The sequence below is a fragment of the Thamnophis elegans genome, chromosome 5, assembly GCF_009769535.1.
Source record: "Thamnophis elegans isolate rThaEle1 chromosome 5, rThaEle1.pri, whole genome shotgun sequence".
Taxonomy (NCBI): Eukaryota; Metazoa; Chordata; class Lepidosauria; order Squamata; family Colubridae; genus Thamnophis; species Thamnophis elegans.
The window spans coordinates 47041891-47065969 of record NC_045545.1 but is presented as its reverse complement, the minus strand read 5'-3'; the positions used below and the strand labels follow the sequence as shown (position 1 = coordinate 47065969).

Here is a 24079-nt window from a genome sequence, read left to right as displayed (position 1 = left end):
CGAGATCTACGGCTCGGAATCGCTAGAGGCGATGCCCCAATATGGAACCTGATTCTTGCGGCCTATACGAGCACAGCCCTCTAGATGGTCTCGCGAGATCTAGGAGAGGGAGAGAAACGGAGGAAGGCGGAGTTTGAGGCCATCGTAGGAGTTGCCTTCCTGGGGGTTTAGTTTGACAGCGCGAGCCCGCTTTTATGTCTTCTTGCATTTCCTCCCTGTTGCTATGGGAAAAGGCTGCAGCCCGGAGCTTTAGGCGAAGAAGCGCCGTAATCTTCATTGCGACATTTCTAAGGCAGCCTCTTTGGTTTAGAGATGAAGAGTAATGAAAAGTGCTCCACCCCCCAAGCTCGTTTTTGTTTAACCAGTCTAAATGTCTATCTAAGTAATGGTTGTCCCAAAGATGTTTTTTTTTCCCAAGAGGCAACTGGACTTTCTGGTTTTCTTTGAAGACGTTTCGTTTCTCATCCAAGAAGCTTCCTCAGGTTAACCAGCCTAAATTACTGAAACTGCTGGATTTCCGTTTATTTTAAATCCAATTTGCTTTACTCCACGAGTGTTGTCTAGCCTTACTCAAGAAAACAAAAGCGCCCACGCTGTTTCGTTTCCTTGTACTGACCACTGTTGATGCCATATATTCACCCGTATGCAGAATCGAGTTTTGCTCGTTTGTTCATCTCCCCCTACTCTTGGCAAATGGGCAACTTACTAACAGGCAATACTCGTTTCCGTTTCTCCCCCCCCCCCGGAACAGGATCTGTAAGGGGAATCACGCTCTATACATTATATTACCTTCAACTTATTAGTTAAATGTAGCTAGCCACCCATCTCACATAAAGTGACTGAGGGCGACTTACAAGAATAAAACAGTACAAAAAAAAAGCCATGTAAAACGTAGAGATATTATCAGATATTAGACGCCGCTCTGCGGAAAGATACTTCTTGAAAAATGGGAAAATAACACAACCCTAAATCTCACGTTAAAAGTCGATCCCCAAACGCCACTAACAGCCGTCTCAAAACGGCCCGCAATTCTGCAGCAGTTTCGGACGCTGCGACCTGCCGCCACCTGCTTATGGATGGGGGCCATCAGAAACCAGTTGCCGGAACAATCGCTCGTTCTGGGACTCCGAAAGGCGTTCTTGCACCTTTGACTGTCATGTCGGCTGTGCCTATGAATTGAAACTTCGCCCGCAAGCAGAATTGACGGCGGATACGTCACAATTCTCTGTCTAGCGACGGCACCTCGCTACCGCACGCTAGGCGGAGTTTTTAACCCTTACCCCGCTCTCTGACCCCGCCAAATCCGGCGAAAACCGAAAGGGAAAACAGCGGGCTGCGGAGGGGGAAGCGCATGCGCTCCGCCCATGGGACAGGGGGAGGCGGCCGAGGAGCCTAACGCGCGGCTTCGCCCTCCCATGCAGAGGAGGAGGGGGCGGTGCCGTACGCGCTTGGAAGAGCCGGGGGGCGTGGCTTTCCTTAGTAGTCCCAGCTCGGAAGGAAGTGACAGCAGCGGCGGCGAAGAAATTTGGTGGCGCGCACAACGGCGCGCGAAGATACCGGCCGTACGCACGCGCCGGCCGGCCCGCCCACGCCCGGCGCAGGCGCAAGGAACAACTTTAGAGCGCACGCGCGGGAGCTCAGAGAGGCTGCCGTCGCTGGCCGCCATGGAACGGAAAGGTGAGCGCGTTGGGCTTTTCTTTTTGCTCCGGTTCTCTCCCCCCCCCCCTTTTGCTTAATTCGCCTCAGGAAGAAGTTACTCTTCTTGGTCTTCTTTTAATTTGAATTCAACCTGCTGCTCTGATCTAAATGATCTGGTTTCTGGGTTCTTTTTAGTATACTTAATAATAGATGCCTGTTGCATTTTTCAGGTATGTTGACAGTGATGTGCTTAAGTGTCTGCCTAGCTTTCCTCTTTGTGCGTACGAGGTGGAGAGTATGATGCTTTGTCTCCACTTAGGTTACGTTCTTAAGGAAGAAAAAAAGAAAATGACGGAGGCATATATTATTGAAATCGAAAATAAATGGTGCCTCTACTAAAGGATTTGTAAACCAAAGATGATGTTAAAAATTAAACTTTCTGTACCCGTTTTTAATTCAGCTTTCTTCTACTTCCCCGTCTCTTTTCAGTTTTAGCATTGCAAGCCCGAAAGAAACGGACCAAAGCCAAGAAAGATAAGGCCCAAAGAAAGTAAGTGCTCCCCATTAGGTTTGAAATGAAGATAATGGTTGAAAGTTGTATATTCTAAACTGAAATAAAAGGGAAAAAGTCTAGTAAACATTTCTGTGTTACCCAGTATTACCCCTGTTCATACCAGCCTGTCCTTATGGCAGCATGTGTATTAAAAGTATGTGTTTAATCTCTATTATTGTTCATTTATCAATTTTTCTAAAGTAAGTTTAATGAAATTAATTATAGAAATGCTACTAGGATTTTTGAATCACATATAACATTGTATGTTTTCGCCTGCACTGGGTATTCTGCTACTGTACTTTAATTTTCATGGTTATTATTTGGATCATAATAGTCATTTAAGCGCATTATGGGAAAACCCTACCTGCTGCCTCTAAGAGATTTGAAATAATTAAAGTTTCTTCTGGTTTTGCACAATTCCCCCCCCCCCCCCGTCCCCCTTCTTGCTTGTTGTTTAGCTAAAGGCATTCCTTTATGCAGCTTAAGTACCATAGTTCAATTTAATTATAAAGCTTCATTTTATAGCCATGGGCAACGCAGGAACTCCACATTTTAACAGTACTGATTTATACCTTGCCTTCAGCGCCCACCTTCTAAAACTTCCAATAGATTTCAGTTAGGCTTACTATTGAATAACAGAAAGTTATTGCTTGTATGTTGAGGTGCTCTTTATTTACATTTAAATTCATTCAATTATCTGTCTACGATTTAATACCCTGTGGAACATTTTAAGGCTTTAATGTACACACTGGCAAGTGTGTAAGCCTATTGCACACTAATTTATTTACTTATTGGATTTTTATTTTTAAGGAAGTTACCATCATGTGATTCTTGATGACTACAAAGAATAAAATTCCCTGGTCCAAATAATACTGTAATAAATGCAACCATTAAAATGTATCTTTAATTGGCTATCAGAATGATATGTAAATAACCTCTGAAGCTCTGTCCTAACTACTTAAAACACTATTCACAAGAGCTCCTTTTTATCTTGCTTCCAGAAAACCACTAGGGTCAGTGCAAGTCTAACTTCTTACTTAACATCATGGGTTCCATAACAGAGAAAATCACCTGGGTTGTTCTGATTTCATGTTAATGGAAAACTACAATTGTTTCTTGGTTAGGCTAATACTGTTTGAAGTAGACAATCCTGAATGTGCTTCAGCCCTAAGCCATATAGAACTGCAGTCATTAGAAGCTTATGAACAGAGTAAACCTTTAATTTACTGCACTAATAAGGTGAAAAGATGCCCATCAAAGCAATGTATCTATATATGTGCATGAAATTGGGATGAGTCATTAGGCATTTGCAGTTACCATATATCAGATGTATGAGAAATGGTGACTAGACATGGACAGATTGTTGCATCTAAGTTCCATTAAGGTGTGTGTATGTGTGTACATACACATATACACATGTATGTATGTATGTATATGTGTGTATATATATGTATATGTATATGTATACACACATACACATATATATACATCGGCTCATCACAAGAGGCCATCCAGACAGAAAGCCCAATATTTTAGGCCCAAAACCCAGCCTGAAAATGGCGAGTGAGACCTCGCTGAAACATTGCCAAGACAATCTCAATCTTACATGGGAAAAGATCCAAATACAACAAGACCAGCATACGTACACCCGTGAAAATCTACGAAAACGTGTGTGTGTATGTATAGACAAACACACACACACATTCTCGTATGTTAATGTAAAATATAAAATACCCTGGACTATCTGCACATTTACCTTCTCAAATGAGCTCTGCAAAGAAGCAACAGCAATGAGGTCTATTTACTGCAGTTCATAAACAACAAAAGCAAATATCCACTTTTTCAGCTGTTCGTTACTGTTTCCAATTGCATGTGTATAAAACATAATTCTGACATTTGGCATTCTGAAACTACAGAATCATAACAGTAAGAATTCTTGTAATGCACAAATAGTATATAGTTTTGCAATCATAACAGTAAGAATTCTTGTAATGCACAAATAGTATATAGTTTTGTATTTGACAGCCTGCACGAAAAGCAAGTGCATAATGTAGTCATAACGTCATGATATAATCAATGAACTCTTCACAGAAAGAAATTCAATTGCAGCACTAAATATGTCTGTTGGACATGCAGCGTTACTTTTTATCTTTATGTTTTTTCCCCCTTCACTATCATACTTCTGTACCCCTTTAACTTATCCAGGCAATCGCTAATAGGGATGAATTTAGTTAATGCTTTCTCCCAAGTTTCTGTGAGTTAGAGGAATTTAAACAGAAGAATGAATCATGCAACTTGGACATATTCAAAAGTTCTGGGACAAAACTATAGTAATTTGTTTGTTCTGTGGTTGGAACTTTAAAATACTTTTTTGGTTTACAACATTTAATCCACCTTTAGGATGCACGTGGTAATTTGTAGAAATGGAAATTACAATCAGTCTTTGAGCATTAGTAAAATGTTGCTTGATTTTGTGGGAAAAGCTATAAATCATTAATAGGCAAAGTAGTACAAAGTTGTTCCTGCTCATTTTTATTTGTTTATTCAGAAGAGTTTATCAAAAGGAATAAAAATATCTGGGTTTTAGTTAAGCAGGGTTGGACCCGATTACTATTTGGATGGGAGACTATCAAGGAATACCAGATGGCTATGCTAGAAAAGGAAAAAAAGGAAATCAGAAAACAGTGACAAAACTGCTTTTATGTTTTAAAAACTACTTGGACATGAGGTTGTCAGCTCCATAAAGTTGTCAAAAATCACTTGTCAGAAATTTTCTTTTTAAAAATCTCTTAAAATATTGAATGTATTTTTACCTTAATGTATGCATAGGATTTTTTATTCATTTGGTGGCTTTTTTAATATTCAGTTTTTAAAATGTGCTAATTCTTTAAAAGGGTTGTTCTGTTTACAGATAAGCTTCTGCAAGCTTCTGTATAATTTTAGCAGAAATAGGTTTATACTATGAGAATTTGTTTTAAGCAATAATTGTAAAATTACTTTGTGCAGTGTTTTATTATGTAAAAATTGGGAGGATCTCTAAAAGACACTTGAAACATAGTGATTAATCTGATAGAAAGATTTAAAATATTTTTATATTTTCAAATAGCTAATAAGCCACAGAATTGCTCTGCCTGCCCACGCATATTTTTGCTATTTATCTGTCTTCTAAAAGAAAAAAGAACTAACTTTAGAAAATTTTCTTCTGTGGAATTAGGCCTTGCTCATATTTTAGCAAATGGTCATCAGTAAATTGTAGTGCTGTGCGTGATGTTTGATAAAGACAAATTCTTGTGGAGTTTATTTTCTGGAAAGAGGGTCACACATTTGATGCAAGTGGCAAGTATGAGTGTGTGTGTTTGTGTGTGTGTGTGTGTGTGTGTGTGTGTAGTATATGTATCTACATACACGTACAGGATTACATGTATGGAATCCCTTATAAATTGCCTTCTAATCTAATTATCATTATTAAAGTACAAAATACACTCATCTTTCAAGTTCAAACTATTGCGGAATGGTCATTAAACAAGACTCAGCTGTAAAACCTTGATGTTAACCCTAAGCCTAACCCTAACTGACAGGGGAATTATGGATTACATTTGAATTTGCACACAACATTTTTGCTCTAGTGATTAAGCAAATCACCATAGTTCCTACGGGAAACATCAGGTGACTGTGACTTGTGACCTTCCCTGATGGCTTCCCAGTGACTTTGCTTGTTGGAAGCTGGCTGGGAAGGTCGCAAATTACAATTATGTGACTGTGTGATCTGCAACTGTCATAAATTCGAGGCAGTTGCCAGGAGTCCCATAGGTGCTTTTTCAGGAGGCAACTGGACTTTCTTGTTTTTCTTTGAAGATGTTTCGCTTCTGATCCAAGAAGATTCTTCATCTGTGGCTGGATGGTGGGGAATGGAAGGATCAGAGAACCATCCAGTCAGAGATGAAGAATCTTCTTGGATCAGAAGCGAAACATCCTCAAAGAAAAACAAAGTCCAATTGCCTCCTGAAAAAGCACCTATGGGGCAACTATGACCTGGATGACTGAGAATCTCCATAGACAGTTGCCAGGAAGTCATTTTTTCAGCCCTATCATAACTTGAAAAATTGCTAAATGAATGGTTGTAAGTTGAGGACTAGAAAGGAGTAGAAAGATTGACAGTGTATTTGTGGTGTATATTCAGACCTAGACATGATGTACTTTGGCAAATTGATTGATGCTATTGTTACCATTCTTGGCTTTTAACTTTTTTGGAGGCAACTAAGTAGTTTGAGCAGATTCCAGTTGCATTCTATAGTATAGAGTATGTGTTCAGCAGTATTTGTTGATATATTTTGGTTTGGTTCTTGTTAAGCATTCATATGCCTAAATTCATGTCTACTAGAGTAATCCAGGAATTAGTGGTAAATAGATACTTCAATAGATAATAGATCAGGGGTGTCAAACTCAAGGCCTGTGGGATGCTTAAATCCTGCCATTGGGGCTTCCCTGGAATATCAAAGGACCCAACCGCGGTTCCTCTGGTGGCTAAAATGGGTCGCGTGCATGCCCCCATGCCTTGATTTCACCCTCCATGGTTTTCTGTAGCACTCTGCCGGCCAAAACCGGCCTGAAAAATGTGCCCAAAATAGGCCAAAAAATGGGCCATGTGACCCTTTTTTGGTCAGCAGAGCACTACAGGAGGCCATAGAAGAAAAAAATTAGGTGCAGCAGGGCAGCATGTGGATTCCCTAAGCCCCCTTTTGGCCAGCAGGCTGCTGCAGGAGGCATCCGTGCCACCCCGCCATTGCCCCCCTGCTGCCGCCAGCTCGCAGAGGGGAACTACAACGCTGATCTGGTGCTCGAAGAATCCAGTTTGATAGCCCTATAACAAATAGTTCAATTTCTGGCAGTTATAGAATAACAAAGTTGGAAGGGACCTTGGAGATCCTCCAGTTCAATCCCTGCTTGAGCAGGAGATCCCATACCATTCTAGACAAATGTTATCTCCAGTCTCTTCTTGAAAACATCCAGTAATGGAGCATCCACATCTAAAGGCAAGCTGTTTCACTGCTTAATTGTTCTTGTAATTAATCTTATCTTTAAATAATTAAGCAATTGATTACTATTTATTTAGTTAATATTAAAAATTAATATTGTTTAAATTCAGGGCCAATAAAAAAGAATTATTCAGATGCTTTGCGAAGTATATTCTTTGCAAGCAGATCTTTTTGGGACTTGCATGTGATTTGGGATTCACTAAAGTAATATGCTATAAACATTTTATGTGGTCAGGACTGATTTTCACTTTCTATTAAGCTTATTAATTTCTCAATATAAGGTCCAAGTTTCCATAAATTATATTTAGTTTATATAAATTGAGTGACATTCCAGAAATAAATCTTTTCTTCTAGGCAGAGTTAGTTGCAAGAAATACAAAGCATTTACTAAGATTTTTAAAATGTCTCTCCTTCCCTGATATTGTAATCAGAACTCCCTTGTAATAAGAATTATCTACTGTGGATTTTTAAAAGTTTTGAAGGAAGTAAATTATTCAGCAGAAAACTAAAAAGCTTTATTTATTTTTATAAAAGCTAGACAACAAAATCGTTATACAATAAATATTCTGTCATTCCAAAGTATAGCTAAATTTTGCAGGAAGCAAATCTGAAATCAGTCCTTCCCACTGATGTTGCAAGCCATTTACCTGCAATGCAGTGTTGTACATCTGCAGCTAGGTGGTGGAGGCATAGTCTGCTTTTTCTTCCTTCTGCACAAAGCTTTGCTGTATTCAGGGACGGCCAGCACCCTATTCACAATTTATGCATCCCATTACCAGGACTAGTGTGCCATTTGGGTTTTATGGCTCTTTTGAAAATTGTTGATTCATCTTCAGAGGTACCTTCATCAATGGGTGTGCGTGCTTCGTGCAGGTAAGCTCCCCCCACCTCCATTTTCTTACTCAGGAAGAGTGTGATTTCAAGAACCAGAATTTTTCAGAAATACAGTGCTTGAGATGAAATCTTTGAAATTATTGTAATATCTTTGTCTCCACTTGTAAATCAACTTTTAATTTGATGTGTAATAGCTGCAAAATTATCTGCATATTATTCTGTCTTTGATTTATAGTCTGTTTAAAATAAATCTTTTAACAGTATTATTTGGTTTCCTGGCCTATAGCAATAGTAAATTGGGATGCATTTTTAAAAGTTGTGGCAGGAAGAGTTACAAAGATCACAGTGAACATTGTTCAGAATTAATTGTAAAAGTATACATTCTTTGTGAACAATAAATAGGATAGGTCTCTGAATATGTTCAGACTTATGTTATATTCTCTGACAATGATTATCATTTTAAAAGTGTAATGTTTTAATATGTTTAAAGGCAAAGATGATATGATACTTTAGTTTCCTTTAGATCAGTGTTTTTCAACCTTTTTTGTGCAAAGGCACACTTTTTTCATGAAAAAAATCACGAGGCACACCACCATTAGAAAATGTTAAAAAAAATTAACTCTGTGCCTATATTGACTATATATAAAGTGTTTTTTCCCACGGCACACCTTACACTATGTCACGGCACACTAGTGTGCCACGGCACAGTGGTTGAAAAACACTGCTTTAGATGAAGAACAAAGGCAGCCAAATGCTTTATGGAGACTTTCTAGTAACTTCCTTGCTACAGGAAAGTTGTGCATGTTGAAGAAACGAATTATTGCAGAATATCTGATAGCATTCTGACTAAAACATTATTACTGAGGTTTAGCAAAAGCCACAGCAGCTAAATAATCATTAATTGATTGAAATATTGTACAATGTGCCTTAACAATTCAATTTTACAATATTTATGGCATAATTAATAAAAGCTATGCTAATGAGTGTAGCTTTTAATTGGATATAAATCGTATTTACTTGTTTGATCTCTGGATTCAAGAATTACTCATTATCCTTTTCTATATTGCTCTTAGCTGTCAACTTTCCTATTAAACTACATAGTTTATTATTTAATTTTGTGTTTATCTCTGTGGGTTCAATTTCTGTTACTTCTACTATGTAGATTTATTATTTTTCCTTATATAGGAGATTTGAATAAATCTGCAACCACAGGAGGTAAGGGAGAGAAATGTTCATAAAAGAAAGCTTATTCATTATTCTAATAATGTATCTCGATATTACTTATAGGGAAATATTTTTTACCAAATCATAAATGGATATAGAATTGGATATTTCAGATTTTTTTTTTACAAAAATAGTTGCATAGGTATAAATTATTATCATCCTCATCAGAGAGTTCCAAATATTTGATTATTTGAAGCTTTTATATTTCTAGATATATTTCTGTGTAAGAAATTTGTGTATTTTATTAATCTTTATCACCATTTGGTCACAATAAATGCTGCTATTGAAGGAGCTTCCTGATAAGTAGTTCCATATCTGGAATTCTATTCAGTTTCTTCAAGGCTGTGATTCATAAAGGTGCCTTCAGTAGGGTTGTAAGAAGCTTCATTTCTTTCCAATTAACATTTGAATGAAGCTTCCCAGTGAAGTTTTGAACAAAGCAATAATGGTTCCCTCATAAGAGAGTTCAGTCAACAGGCAGGACTGTAATCTGTTAGGCAAACTCACAAGAAACCATGAGAACTTGATAAATAATTCTGTACTGAAGTAAGGTTAAATCATATTCCAAGAATTTTAATGATAGCTTTAAGACTCAGCCTTATATAGAGAAACAGTATTTAACTTGTGTAATCCTATTCTGTTCTTATGTAATGGACTATCTGGTCCCCCTTTTCATTAGGGGAGGCCTGATTTTCATCCATTTTGGCAATGTCAGTTTTGCTATTGTGCTATTTTTCATTGTCTATATAAGAAGGAACACTAATATTTCACTTTCAAGATGAAACTGACTGCTAACTTCAGAGCACCTCCCACCTTTTAGAGGTTGTACTCTGGAAAAAGGTTGAAAGGATCCTTCTCCTACAGTACCACCTAAGGGGCCTCCACAGATAGGCAGTTGTACTGTGAGTTCTGGGGGATTCAAAGATTATACGCTGACTGAGCAACGGAATCAATCAAGCCAGCCTGGCCTGAACAAAAGAAAATAAATTATTGAGCATTGTTAATTTTAATTTGAATTTTTTAAAAATGTTATTGTCAATTCTAATTGGGTTTGTTTGAGATATTCTATTTAATTTTTTAAAATTTTTGTATTATGTGTTTCTTTTAATGTTGTACGCCACCCTGAGTCCTTGGGAGAAGGGCGGCATCTAAATCTAATAAACCAAACCAAACCAAACCAACTACAGCATGTGCTGAGTCCCCTTTGGCTGCAATCTCCTTGAATTACTTGCTAGAGCTATTTGGCCATGTTGAGCTTGGCCAATGGCACCATAAAAGCTTTTCTGTTAATAAGCTATCAAGAGAGTCTACTGACATGCATCCTTTTATTTATGTAATTATTTATTCATCATATTTATATAGCTTCCCATCTCATGAGATGTCCTACCTTCTGCATCACTTGCCTTCTCCTAATCAGTGCCAATGAATGAGAGAAGGAGGAATGTGGAAGAGTTTATTGTATGTTCCTGGGCTTCTCCAACTGTTGGGTAGCTGATATATGTTTAAGACAGTCCAGCAGCATAGATCCTTTGCATTGTTGGCATTTTTCTGATCTTTGTCAGCAGTGATATACTCCAGAGTTGTGTTCCTAGATTCTCCCAGCTACTCATCAGTTGCAAGCTCAATGGTATGAAAGGATGCATCATCCCTTCATGCCTCTGGCCTTTTCCATTGGAAGCTGACCAATATGAAATGAGGCCAAAAACCTTTGGGGAGTCCTGTTGAGAAAAGCCTTATGAGAAGAGCCTTTTTCATGCCCATCCAGGGGAGCCCTTCAGGCAATGCATTTGAGAAGATAAGTCACACTGGCCAAAGTATTCAGTGTGCATCACTGAAGATATGTGCTGGAGATCTTCTAGGAAGGGTAATGTTAGGAAGACTTCAGGCAATCCCAAAGTTGCTTGGTTTGGAAACTTCTCACCCAGCCCTGTAGAAAAAGGCTTACAGGAGATTTCTCCTCCAGTGTAAGCCTGTAATGATATCAGGTCAAATAAATTGCTTTGTCAAGGCAAATAAATGGGAAGTACGGTTTGCTTTGGAGCAGCAAATTGGGTTGCCTTTGTGACCTGAATGAATTCAGATCAGTGTTTGAATTTTCAGGCATAATCTGCAGGAAGGTAACTGAAATGAACCAAAGTCACTACAGGTAGTCCTTGTTTAGTGACCGTTCAAAGTTACAGTGGGGTTGAAAAAAGTGACATGATCATTTTTCACAGTTATGGCCTTTACGGAATCCCCATGTTATGAGATCAAAATACGGGCACTTGATAACTGGCATGTATTTATAACTGTTGCATTATGCTGGGGTCATGTGATTATCATCTGTAACCTTATCAGCTGGCTTCTGACAAGCAAAGTCAATGGGGGAGGCCAGATTCACTTAATGAACACATATTTCACTTTAATAACTAACTGAATTGCAGTCATAAGTCAAGGACTTCTAGTATAAGGAGATTCTATAGAAAATAATTCAGACTCCCAGAATTTTTCGTTTGTGTTGATTCCACCAGCAAGCAGCTTTCTCTGCAAGCATTTGGAGCCAGAATTCCTAGTGTAGGAATTATTAATTCTAGTAATTCTGAGAAAATTAATGATGTAATTCATAAATATTACAACTTTAGAGAATTGCATGAAAAAGATACACAGGATGAATGGCAAAACCACATTCTTGAACCATTCTTCACTATCTGATTTATGTAGTCGAAACTCCCTTTTCTTTTGAATTGGCATTTGCAAGCATAGAAATTTGCTCCCTAAAGTAGAATTTTCCTCATGACCTCGAGATAGAACTTGTAATATAAGAACTATATAAAGTACAGTTGTATTTGTTGATAATGTAACATTGGTATAATTTGCAGCTTATATCACTAATTTAAATATTAAATATGCTGAGATTGATATTGAGAGCCAGTTTGGTGTTGGTGTGGAGTTAAGATGCTTACCAAGAGACTTTGAGTTTCAGATATCCCTTAGGCATGAAAGCTGGCTGGGTGATTCTCTTAGCTCAACCTACCTTATTAATTGTTGCCATGGGGGAAAATAGAAGTTGGAAGTATTACGTATGTTCACCATCTTAAGTTTAACAATAAGCCAAAATAGATTAAAAAGTCAGAATAAATAAAATAATAATTCAATGGTTATAGATTTAAGCCATTTGACAGCATATTTATATTTAGTCCTCACTATATTTTCAGCAAGATGTTTCAGGCAGTTTCTTAACATGTATTTGTTAACTATTCTGTTCACCAATTTGCTTTCCTTGTTTCCATTCTTTAGATTATTTAATATATGTCGGAAACAGCTCTAAATTCTCTTTTTTTGTGGGCTGAGGGCAGTAATGGTTTTCTCTTATCTTCGCTACCAGTTCAGAACTAGGAGTTCACAAGTGCACTTCTGCATGCACAGAGCGTCCTGTAATAATGTCTCCTGCTGCCACCCGCCACTACCGGTTCGCCCAAACCTGGGTGAACCGGGCAGAATATCACCTCTGGCTGAGGATATATAAAATGAAATTAATAATATCATTTTTGAAAATCAATTGATTAAAACCATTGTGATAAACTGTGACTAAATAAATAGTTATAATATAGATTATGTAAATGGCAAATCAAGTATGCACTTTTTTTTCATCTTAATTTATTTAAGAATAATACTCATCATATATTTATTAGATATTTCCAGTCTTCCTTTCTGATGCATTCTCAAAGTGGTAGACATTGTAGAACTTTATATGTAATGGCTTTCTGGTAATTTTGAGAGATTTTGAGATTCTACACACTGTCTTTTTACAGCTATGCCGAGCCAAGAGCATGTTCTAGAATTGATGCCAATCTATGGTAAAATTAGGTTTTCATTCTGGTTGAAGTCATCCATTTCTTGTAAAAATGCCAGTGAGCACCTATGCTAATGGGAGTGACTCTTGATACAAAACTGGAAAATAGCTTAGAACAGATTAGTTTATGAATCTCTTGAGTCATTCCTCCCCTCCCAAGATCTGGACAGCTCTCATTCTGGAGGTGTTCAGGAAGGCCTTAAAGACCTACCGTTAGTTGTTCTCTCAGATCTTGAGGTGAGGATACATGTGACACTCCTTTGTTAGGAGTTTTTGTTACGATTGTTTCATTGTTGATGTTTTTGTCTGGACTATCATTGTGATATTTCTCTCTGTATTTTTTTTTAAATCTATGTTACTGTATCTAAATTCTGGTTTAAATTGTGAGCTGCCCAGGATCAATCTAGAATTGGGTATGCCAAAATAATTTTTAAAAAAACTATTTGCCTATCACTAGATAAGTGATAGAGGATTTTTACTGTATATCTGCAATATGCCTTCAATGAAAATCCTGTCTAGTGCTCAGAGAATCTCTAAACCCAAATTTAGGGAAACAAACTGGGAATGATACCAAAAGACTTGTTTTCAGAAGTGGGTGGGTCTGAAAAGGTTTGTATTCTCTGCAAAATTACTGCACAATGTTTTGAATCATAAATGTAGTTTACTATAGACACTAATAACATGAGATCTGACTTTTTTTTTTTAAAAAAAAAAAAGAGGACTATTGATATATCCAGCCTTAATTTTAAACAGCATTTTAGTTCTTACTTATTCTTTATTCCTCTCCTTATAAACTTACAACTTAAACATTTATGCTGTATCTTAGGCCTGAAACTCAACATCGTGGCCCTACTGCCCATGCAGAGAATGACCTTCCTGAGCAAGAAGAAGAAATACTGGGGTCAGATGATGATGAGCAAGAAGATCCCAATGATTATTGCAAAGGTATGTAATTACAGTTCTACATTTTCAGTGTGTTTGTTTAGGCCAATAACACTAGGCTAATATTATGACTTGATGAAACCTTGCATAAGTCACATTATGAATTTGCTTTTAAAGGAAAACAAGGCTTAAAAGATTTAAAACTGTTTATAATAAGAGCAGTTATATACTAAGGTATTTCTTTGTTAAACAATTTAATATCATAACTTCAAGATGAAGGAATATGGTTGTTTCAGGTATATTTTATATACCTAATATAGCTTAGGCATGAAAGTCAGCTAGGTAATTTTGAGTTAGTCACTCTCTCCTAGCCCAACTCACCTCACAGGGTTGTTGTTGTGGGAAAATAAGACCAGGAATGAGTTTGGTATGCTCACTGCCTTAAGTGATTTATAAAATTAAAGGTGCACTTGAAATAAATTAAATTTAAATAAATAAATATTTAAATGATTCACAAATTGCAGAAGGAGCTGCTATTGCCCTTTGATGGACAACAAGACTCAGACTTTACTCTCTGCTTGGTCAGGGTGACAACTAATTTGTTTGGACACACTTTGAATGAAAGCTTGGAGTGTAGTCTGACTAAGTGCCCAGTGTTTTGTGTATACAAAACTGGTTTGCAGTGAGAATTTATTCTAGGTCTACCTGGTGAAAATAACAGGCCTAGGAAATTGCACAATCAAATTTCTCCAAGCAAAAAGGGCTCCAGCTTCTTGCACACTTAAAATTCAATTACTGTCAGAAGATATCCCAATGAAATAATTACTTTTATTCAAAGAAGGGTTAAAAAATTAATACTAGAAGTAATTTAGGAAATCATAGTGCCACAAAGTTTTAGAACCACATCATAAAGCTTTCATTAAAACTATACTATAAGGTACTAGAAAAGGAAAAAATAATTTAAAAATAATTTAATAAACATGAACATTTTAGAAGTAAAACATAGTTAAAGAAATGATTCAGTAGCCCAGAAAATGAAAAAAGGCAATAGCTTTTAAATGCTTGATATAAGTAAATGCCTACATGCCTAGTGTTTCCTGATTTGCCTTCCAGTTAGCGCGAAACGCAGAGGGATTCATGGGAATCTCAGTCACCACATAGAAAAAAAAGGCCTACAGTTAGAAAAAGTATTAAATATTGTCAAAATGGTAGAATTCTTTGTGTTCAAATTACCATATAAATATATTTAATACTACGAATATAAAAAGCACTTCTATGATATAGCAAAGATTAAACATTTCTTCCACTGAAATGCATTTCTTCCTTTTCGGTGAAAAAGTATTTTTAAAATCTACTAATTATGGAATATCTGGAATTACTATAATGGGAATTCTGGTTACATGAATCCAGTATTTTAGCATCTCTCAATAAAATATAGGCAGTCCTGGCTTAACATTCATTTGTTTAAAATTAACATTCATCTATTTAAAATTAACAATGGTGGTGAACAAAGGGACATGACTGGTACTTGACCTTATGGCCATTGCAGTGCACACACACACACACACACCCGCCGCAGTCACGTATGAAAATTTGGGTGCTTAGCAATCCACCTGCTCTTTTGAGTGGCAGCACGAGCACTGCAATTGGCCCCATCTGCCCATCCCAATCTCAATCATTCACCAGTGAATGCAAAACTACTATGGCACTGAAGGCCAGGTCTGCCACCCACTTCATTATACCCAGGAGTGCTTTCAGTTATATATGATGATTTATTAAAATGAAGTATTGTATTAATTTAGCTTGATTTATTGGTTTTTATGTTGTAAAATTTTATGAGTTGTCTGCATTTGAGTCTATAAAGTTATGCAAATAAATTTAACTTTCTGTTAAAGTTATAACATAACCTCAATTTAACTGTTGATTTAATAATTCATTATACGTTTTGTAGGTGGCTATCATCTAGTAAAAATAGGAGATCTGTTCAATGGAAGATACCATGTAATCCGAAAACTGGGATGGGGACACTTCTCAACAGTATGGTTATCGTGGGACATCCAGTAAGTCTTTGTTCTTTGGTTGGAGTTTCTGTTAATTGTTCAACAACTATTATAGATAAACAGCATTTTTTATTTTATTCTATTATTTTGAAATCGAGAGCATTCCTATTATGTTTATAAACAGAGTGATACGGATATAATGATCAAATGTATTTTGTCAGGATTCATGTTTCATCCCTTTGTATCATTTGTTCATGATTGTGTTTCATAGTCTTTGGGGATGATACTTAGTTCAAGAAAGATCTAGAGCAGGGGTCCCCAACACCCAGTCCGTGGACTGGCACCAATCCATAGCATATCAGAAACTGGGCCATGCAAACAAGTGAAGCCCCATTTGTGAGATGCAGGAAGCATACAAAATTACAGACCCTTCGGTCTGCAAAAGAACCTCTCTCCACAGAACCAATCCCTGATGCCCAAAAGGTTGGGGGCTGCTGATCTAGAGAAAGGTCTCCCCAGTCACCCTCTGCACACACTCATCACCCATAGGACATAGTTCTGAGCTCTCATATTTTTATCTGTCAGCATTATGTGGTCCCTAAGAACAGTTTGAAATTAAACTTTGTGTCCATTAGGGGGAAGAGGTTTGTGGCAATGAAAGTTGTGAAGAGTGCTGAACATTACACAGAAACAGCTTTGGATGAAATTAAATTACTAAAATCTGTGAGTATACAAAAGTAAATTATTACAATATAGCTTCAAACTTATAATTTTTAAGACAGGATGTGGTTGGTTTCAGATCTGTTTTTCAAAAGTTGTGAAAAGAAGCACTGTTTGTCACAGCCTTGCATGTGCCTGTTTCTTTTCAGATGTAGGCAATGAGAGAAATTTCAGTTTGAGTGCTTAAAATGTGGTTGGATTTAGTTACAATGATTCTTGAGAGTGGGGAATGTTGATATTCTGCCCATGTCATCATCTGCAGATGTCATTAGCATTCTCTAATAGTATTTATAAAGGGTTGAATTCCAGAGGCTGCTCCGACCCTCTGGAACGAACTCCCCGTGGAGATTCGCACCCTCACCACCCTCCAGGGCCTTCCGCATAGCCCTTAAAAGCTGGCTGTTCTGACAGGCCTGGGGCTAAAGACTTGTAACCCCACTCGAATGGTATGACTGTTGTGCTTTTTAACGGTGTATGGTTTTATCATGTTTGTAACCTGTCTGTTCTCCCCTCCCTTGAATTGTGAGCCGCCCTGAGTCCCCTCAGGGAAAAGGGCGGCATACAAATAAAGTAAAATCAAATCAAAATCAATCAATTTCATGAGATGAAATATGAATTATTGTCTAAGACCAGATAATTTGGTTATATGCTTTTTTTAAAAAAAAAATCTGGCATATTAAGAAAAAGAAGTGCTAATGTGAGAATGTAGCTATCTTAAGACAATCAGAAACAGAATTCAATCAGAAATGATGATGCATTTGATGATGGAACTCTTAAAAAAGCAGTAAGAGGAGCTGGAAAAAATTCTTAGAAGGTTTGGAGGGATCTTCCTGTACTCATTTTCTTCTGTCATTTGGTTTCCCTCTCCTTTATATAGGTCCGCAACACTGACCCAGATGATCCAAATCGAGACCGAGTAGTTCAGCTTTTAGATGACTTCAAAATCTCAGGAATTAATGGTTCCCGTATCCTTTTCATAGAACAGATCACAAAACATGGGTTCAAACAATACATTTATATAGCATTTAATGTATTGTAACATTAATTTCTGTCCATTGTTCAGCCACTACAACTTTGACTTTGCTGTGGTGTATAATAGCAGAATTATTAGTACTTACATCCCAAGCTTATCCAACTATGCCGACATGCTTGTTAGAAGCCACGGTACTATTTTTTTTAAAAAAGATGTATAGCTTTTTTAAACTTGGGAAAAAGTCAAATTCCTTTCAGGGGTTTATTTTTGTATTGGAAAAAATTAATAATTTCATTCCACATGGTTCTAATCTGCTGTATAATCTCTACGTTCCAATATGGAATGGTCTATAAATGTATTAATGTTGTACCATCACCCATGTTTTCTGATAGCATTCAGTCACAATACTATAAGCATTACAGATGCTGTAAAGAAGTTAATGCAGACAAAAAGAATACTAATACAAAATTTCAAGAGGAATGTCATTATTGGAATAGTCTAGAAATTCATCCTTGACTCATCTCAGATATTTGTATGGTATTTGAAGTATTAGGGCACCATCTTCTGAAATGGATCATCAAATCAAATTATCAGGGGCTTCCACTACTTTGTGTAAAACAAATCATCCTTCAGGCAAGTTTCATATCTCTTTCATATATTTCAGTACTAATTTTGCTTTTAAAATTTGTTAAAAATACTTTCATCTTCAGTGTTTATTAACGAAAACATGCCCTTGAATGGTGAGATATAGATAGTCCTCTAGTTACAGTGGCATTTGGCATTGCCATTGCTAAAAAATATGGTTGTAAAGCATGACATCACATGGCCTCATCAATTAGTGATGGCAACCCAAACATTCTTCGTTGCTATTGTAACCCCACAACAAGTTCATTGTTAATCAGGAAGCACAGGGAGTCCCGGTCAAATAATATGGAGAGGTCATGGGGTGTTGGGGGAGGTCCAACAAGGCTATACAGAGTTGGGGTTCCTGTAGTACAGCACAAATTCAAGGAGTCTGGGGAAAGCGGCCACAGTGTGTGAAGGAGGCTGAGGAAAGAGGGTGCAGGCATGCAAGCATGGGGAAGCTTGGAAAGGAAGGTGCTGGTGGGTCCCTGTGTGCTGATGGGTCTTGGCTGGAGATGCTCTTTGACATGACTATTCATTGATATATTTCACTGATAGAAAAATACCCTAATTTGTGCAATGATTCCACTACTATTGAATCCTAGGATGAAATACTAGTCTGCTTGTAATTAATAGTCAGTAATTTGAATCAATAGAGCACAATAATTTTATTATTGCCTTTAATAACTGTTAGCATTGTGTTTTCACTTCTGGATGGGGTCGCATTCTCCCTGACTGAACTGGTTTGTAATTTGGGATCCTCTTGACTTAGAATTTCTCAAGAAGCAGGTAGCAATTCTTGGCTAGGAGAGTCTTTGCGCAATTTCTTCTTGTGTACAGAAATCAAAGCCATTTCTGTATCCAGGGGCCATAAAGCTATTTTGGTGTCCTTTCAGTTGGACTGTTGCTATTCACTGTAGATGGATTTGACCTGAAGACCATCAAGAAGGTACAGTAGGTCCCAGATACAGTGACTGGAGTAGTTAAGGGTATTTCTCAATTTACTTAGACTCAATATTACTAAAGCTGCACTGGTTGGCATTTGGCTTCTAAATGAACAATTTAGGATGCTAGTTTTCACTTTTAGAGCCTTACATTGCTTGGAATCTGAATATACCTGCAGAACTTTTCTTTCAAACGTACCTCCCCATCCTATAAGATGATGTAAGGAGGGCACCATTCAGATTCCATTTCTGATGGATTGTTGTTATCAGGGACAACAGGATTGTGTCTTTTCTGTCTCTATCTCTCACCTTTGGACTGAGGTCAGCATTAACTCTGTTGGCACTGAGAAAAGCTGCTCAAACCTGGCTATTATGGGAAGCCTCGGGAAGCTTTGTAAGACTGATCTTGTTTCATCTTTGAAAGCTGCCTGGAATTACTGAGAGTGAGTTAGGCCGCCATATGCATTTTGTTAAATAAATAAATTTAATTCCTGCATTCTTTGTAAGCTGCTTTCAGACTTCTTCGAATTGAGCTACATATAAATTGCGGTAAAAAATATTATAGAAGTAAAGTGGACAGGAAACTTAATGGGACACAACCAAAGCGTCGGAGGATACTTCTGAGCTATAATTTTATCTCAGGGTGAAATTGTTGTTCCTTTTTTGCAAAGCAGGGCTGCAGGACCATAGCTAAGTAGCTTTGTGTAGAAAAAATCAGGGGGAAATGGAATATTTCACTAGGACAGACCACAGACCTCACTGCAATATTCTGACATGCAGCATTGAGATCCGAGTTACCTGTTAGTATGCCATCTCTTCTGTAAGGAGGAATCGTGTGAATAGGAAGTGAAAAGCAAAGAGTGTTGAGAAAATGCTACAAAAAAGACGTTAGATACAGTATAAGTGTGTGCTTTTTGAACAGATGTGTTTAAAAGTATCTCGGAGGAAGGCAAAGCGGAAATTATTTCTGTACTGTTGCCCTTAAATTGAATAGTTATATATATGAAATCAACTAGAAATTAAGCTTGATTCAAAGGAGATTACCTTGATTAAATTCTGTCTCTTTAGTATTCCATTAAATGTACTATGTTGTATACAACCTGAGTACTTGATTTCTTTTATCTTTTGTGTTTTGCAGGTCTTGCAAGGTCTGGATTATTTGCATGCTAAATGTCGGATTATCCATACCGATATTAAACCAGAAAACATTTTGCTGTGTGTTAATGACCAGTACGTCCGTAAACTAGCTGCAGAAGCTACAGAGTGGCAAAGATCTGGAGCCCCTCCGCCTTCTGGCTCTGCAGGTTTGTGCTTCCCGATTGTTTTTATTTCAAATTTGGCTCATTCTAATGATAACCTCAACTTTTCTCATTCATCTTCTCAATTCTTTTTTGGCTTGGTTTTTCCAATGGGAAGATGGAGGGCAAGTGTTGGTGATCTAATTTGTTCTGTTAATAGCCCAAACTGAAGAATATAAATTGTTGAAATAAATAATATTGAATATTTCAGTTTGTTTATAAAATGAATATGTTTTATAAAAAAAAGCTCAGGAAGAAAATTGTTGTAAATGTAAAAGATTAGATTTTTAAACTTCATTAGTAATTTTAGGTAATTAAGTGCAAATATGACACCGGTTTCAGTTAAATCTTTTTTTTTTAATGGCAATATAGGTAGTCTTTATAGTAGGACCCTAATGGAACCTTCCCTTTAGGGTTGTAAGTCAGAAGTATTTTTTATGACTTCTTCTTTTCAGCTCTGTTCTCTTAGTCACTCATGCCCTGATCACCTCCAAAATGGATTGCTGTTATATACTCTGTGTTCGATTGCCCTTGAAGACTGTCAAATTAAAGAGCTAGATATGACGTTTAAAGCCAGATTATCTGAGGGCTGCCTCTCCTCATCAGGTTCCCCAGGATAGGCATGTTGTTCTAGTTGGTTAGGGAGCTTCATTTGATGGACCTCCTATTTAAGCACTAATCTGGCTTTGCTTACCTATTTTGAAATCATCAAAAAAGTATGTGACATTTTAAAAATGATAAATAGAATATTTCAGCCTTCTCCACAAATGTGTGTTTCTCTGAAAAAATTGAGGAAAATTCCATTGTATCAAAATTTTGGGAAATTTTCTCTCAAAGAACATTAATGTTTTAGAGATGAACCATCGTTACTGCTTGTCACAGAATCAGCCAGATGTTCAATCTGAATTTGGCAATTTTATCACCTATCGGGTCCTTCCCAAGGACCTAAGATAGGCAGATGTGGATGTTTGATAGTGTTAAAAAGAATTGTCATAGGATGTAAGCTGTTCTGAGGACAATATCTTTTACACCATTAAATGCCCACATCTGCCTATCCTAGGTCTTTGGATAGTAGTAGGTGGATTAAAAATGCTGGTTCCAATCTGAACTTCTGGCTGATTGTGTGATGAGCTATGATAATAGTATTATTTGCTGCCCATCGCACTGTTTGAACTGATTCTGATAACCCATTCAATGGCATAACCCATTCCTGAAGGGTTACATTTTAATGTGAATATCTACATAAACGCACATTCTATGCTGCTGGCATCTTAATAGAAATAATATTCTGCTTAATAAAGATGTGTGTATTGTGCAACTTGTACTGCATCGTTGCTCCTAGGATAGAAATATACTAATGCTGCTTGCTTTATTTCACAGTGAGTACTGCACCACAGCCCAAACCAGTAAGTTTGATTATTTCTGCTTTTTATACTTAGATGATACTTTACATAGTGGGAATAATCTGGTTATCATTAGATGTGGCTGGGATTTTGGGTTTTAAGAGTTAAAAGATTTGGGCCATGCAAAGAGGTAATGGATTTCATTTTAACACTTTTTCTTGTCATGAAGCTCTTTTTGTGCTGTCACTTACTAAAGCCAAGAGAAGCTTCTGCCCCAGCTTTGATGAGATTGTGCTGCAGAAGGTCAGCAATATGTTGTTAAGAAATAAAGCAACTTTGTTCTTTAAAGCAATGAAGCCACATTACTTCTTTAAGAGCATTTCATTTAAGTCCTCGTGGAAATGAAATATTCCTTCAAAAATTTGCACAGCCCTACAACATTTTTACTTCATGAACAAATAATAGTTCTTCATGTAATAATTGGCATATAGCAGACAGGATCTCTGTATTAAACCACCTATAGGAAAACAAGCTGTTGTCACAGAGACTTTCCATGTAGCATCTTTGCTATTGTATACTTAATAACCAATGAAATTATAAGAAAAGGAGAAAGATTGAATTAAAGCTTAACTTTACAATCCAAACGATGGCTGTTTAGATGGAAGTATGTTCTGTTGAACCCAGTGATATTTCTTACTAGCCATTACTAGTTGTCAGTGTATGTAGAATCTCACTTTAAAGATTGGTAAGGAATTTCCATTTTATTATTTATATGAGTTTGGAAAAATGCCTACTAAATTATTATTGGCAATAAAGTAGACTCATAAAAGTAGCTGGTTTGCATTTATCTCTTAGGCTGACAAAATGTCCAAAAATAAGAAAAAGAAATTGAAAAAAAAGCAGAAACGACAAGCAGAACTGTTGGAGAAGCGAATACAAGAAATTGAAGAGATGGAGAAGAAACAAATCCTCTGCAAATTGAGTCTGGAGAACAAGAAGAAGTGGAGAGACCAGTTGAGCTAATTTTAAAAGAGAGTCCCCCAGATGAGGGACTGTCAGCAAAGACAGGTACTGATCTCTAGAAAAAAATGTTTTGGATCAACTTATTACTCTAATCCTGCATTCTTTGAAGCTGAGCAGGTCTTAAAAATAGAGATTTGAATTGATAAAAGTTTCAAGATATTTGGACTGATAAAATTTTTAATTGGGTAAGTTAAAATTTCCTAATATGTATAATAGATGTTTAAATTAAGTAATGTTCATACCATCATTATCTCTGGGCCCAAACTATCTCAGAGGATGATGAGGGAGAAAAATGATGAGAGGAAGTGTTATTTATACCATCTTGGAAAAAAAGATGGGATATCAGCAGCATTGATAATATTTTTTTATAAATGATTGACTGGCCTATATTTCCAGTTGCCCCTTATCAGGGTACATTGTGATTCCTTTTGTGTCTGTTCTTCCCTTGCCCCATAAACATAGTTTCTGCTTTTTCTCTTTTTGTTCAGAGCAAAGTAGCTTAATGGAGGGAATCGAAAAATGTGTAACAGAAATCAATTGCAATGGATTGGTGCAAATGTCTACTTCTCGAAATCCATCAATCAAGTGTCTGTGAAACTCGAAGATGAAGTTCATAATGCCAATGATTTCACTGGCCCTTCTCAAGAGCAGGAGGAAGAGAGCAGTGCTTATAGCCAAAGCAATGGTGGTTCAGAGAACCTAATACAGGAAACAATATCACAGCTTCCTGTACCCTTAATTTCAGAGGTTCTTGATTCAATGGTTTGTCAGGAACCCACATGTGAGGAACAATATTTAAATGCACAGCAGATCATCCAATTACAAGAAAGCATCAGGTCAGAAATTCCTTCAGAAGATGAGAATGAAAATAACGGGTCTTCTGAAAACAGTAAAGGTACAGCACATTGATTCTTTGTCAGAAATAAATTGTTTATTTTCAAGGAGAATATTCCTTTTTTTTAAAAATGTAAGAATGAAATGCTCAGAGTTGCCTCAAAGTATGAGATGGATGGCATATACATTTAATAAAAAATCCCAATATTTCATGGTTATATAGATTTTTTTCTAAGCATTTGCCATATAGAGTTTAATCTTATAAGGATCTTATACAACATGTTAGTACTTTTAACATTAGACCATTTATAATCCATAATT

The 24079-nt window shown here is 36.9% G+C and overlaps 1 protein-coding gene across 1 annotated transcript in view; it reads left to right on the top strand.

Annotated features, from left to right (window-relative positions):
* The first annotated feature begins 1602 nt into the window (after positions 1 to 1602).
* The window catches only part of LOC116509084 (SRSF protein kinase 1-like), a 31640-nt gene continuing 9163 nt past the window's right edge, over positions 1603 to 24079 (top strand). Inside the window, 13 exon segments of the mRNA XM_032218018.1 lie at positions 1603 to 1677; positions 2128 to 2188; positions 13944 to 14062; positions 15951 to 16059; positions 16635 to 16722; positions 17597 to 17684; positions 18219 to 18325; positions 20399 to 20564; positions 21939 to 21964; positions 22757 to 22856; positions 22859 to 22969; positions 23413 to 23478; positions 23481 to 23819. Of these exon segments, the coding sequence (XP_032073909.1) occupies positions 1665 to 1677; positions 2128 to 2188; positions 13944 to 14062; positions 15951 to 16059; positions 16635 to 16722; positions 17597 to 17684; positions 18219 to 18325; positions 20399 to 20564; positions 21939 to 21964; positions 22757 to 22856; positions 22859 to 22969; positions 23413 to 23478; positions 23481 to 23819 (1393 nt within the window). The 5' untranslated portion in view covers positions 1603 to 1664.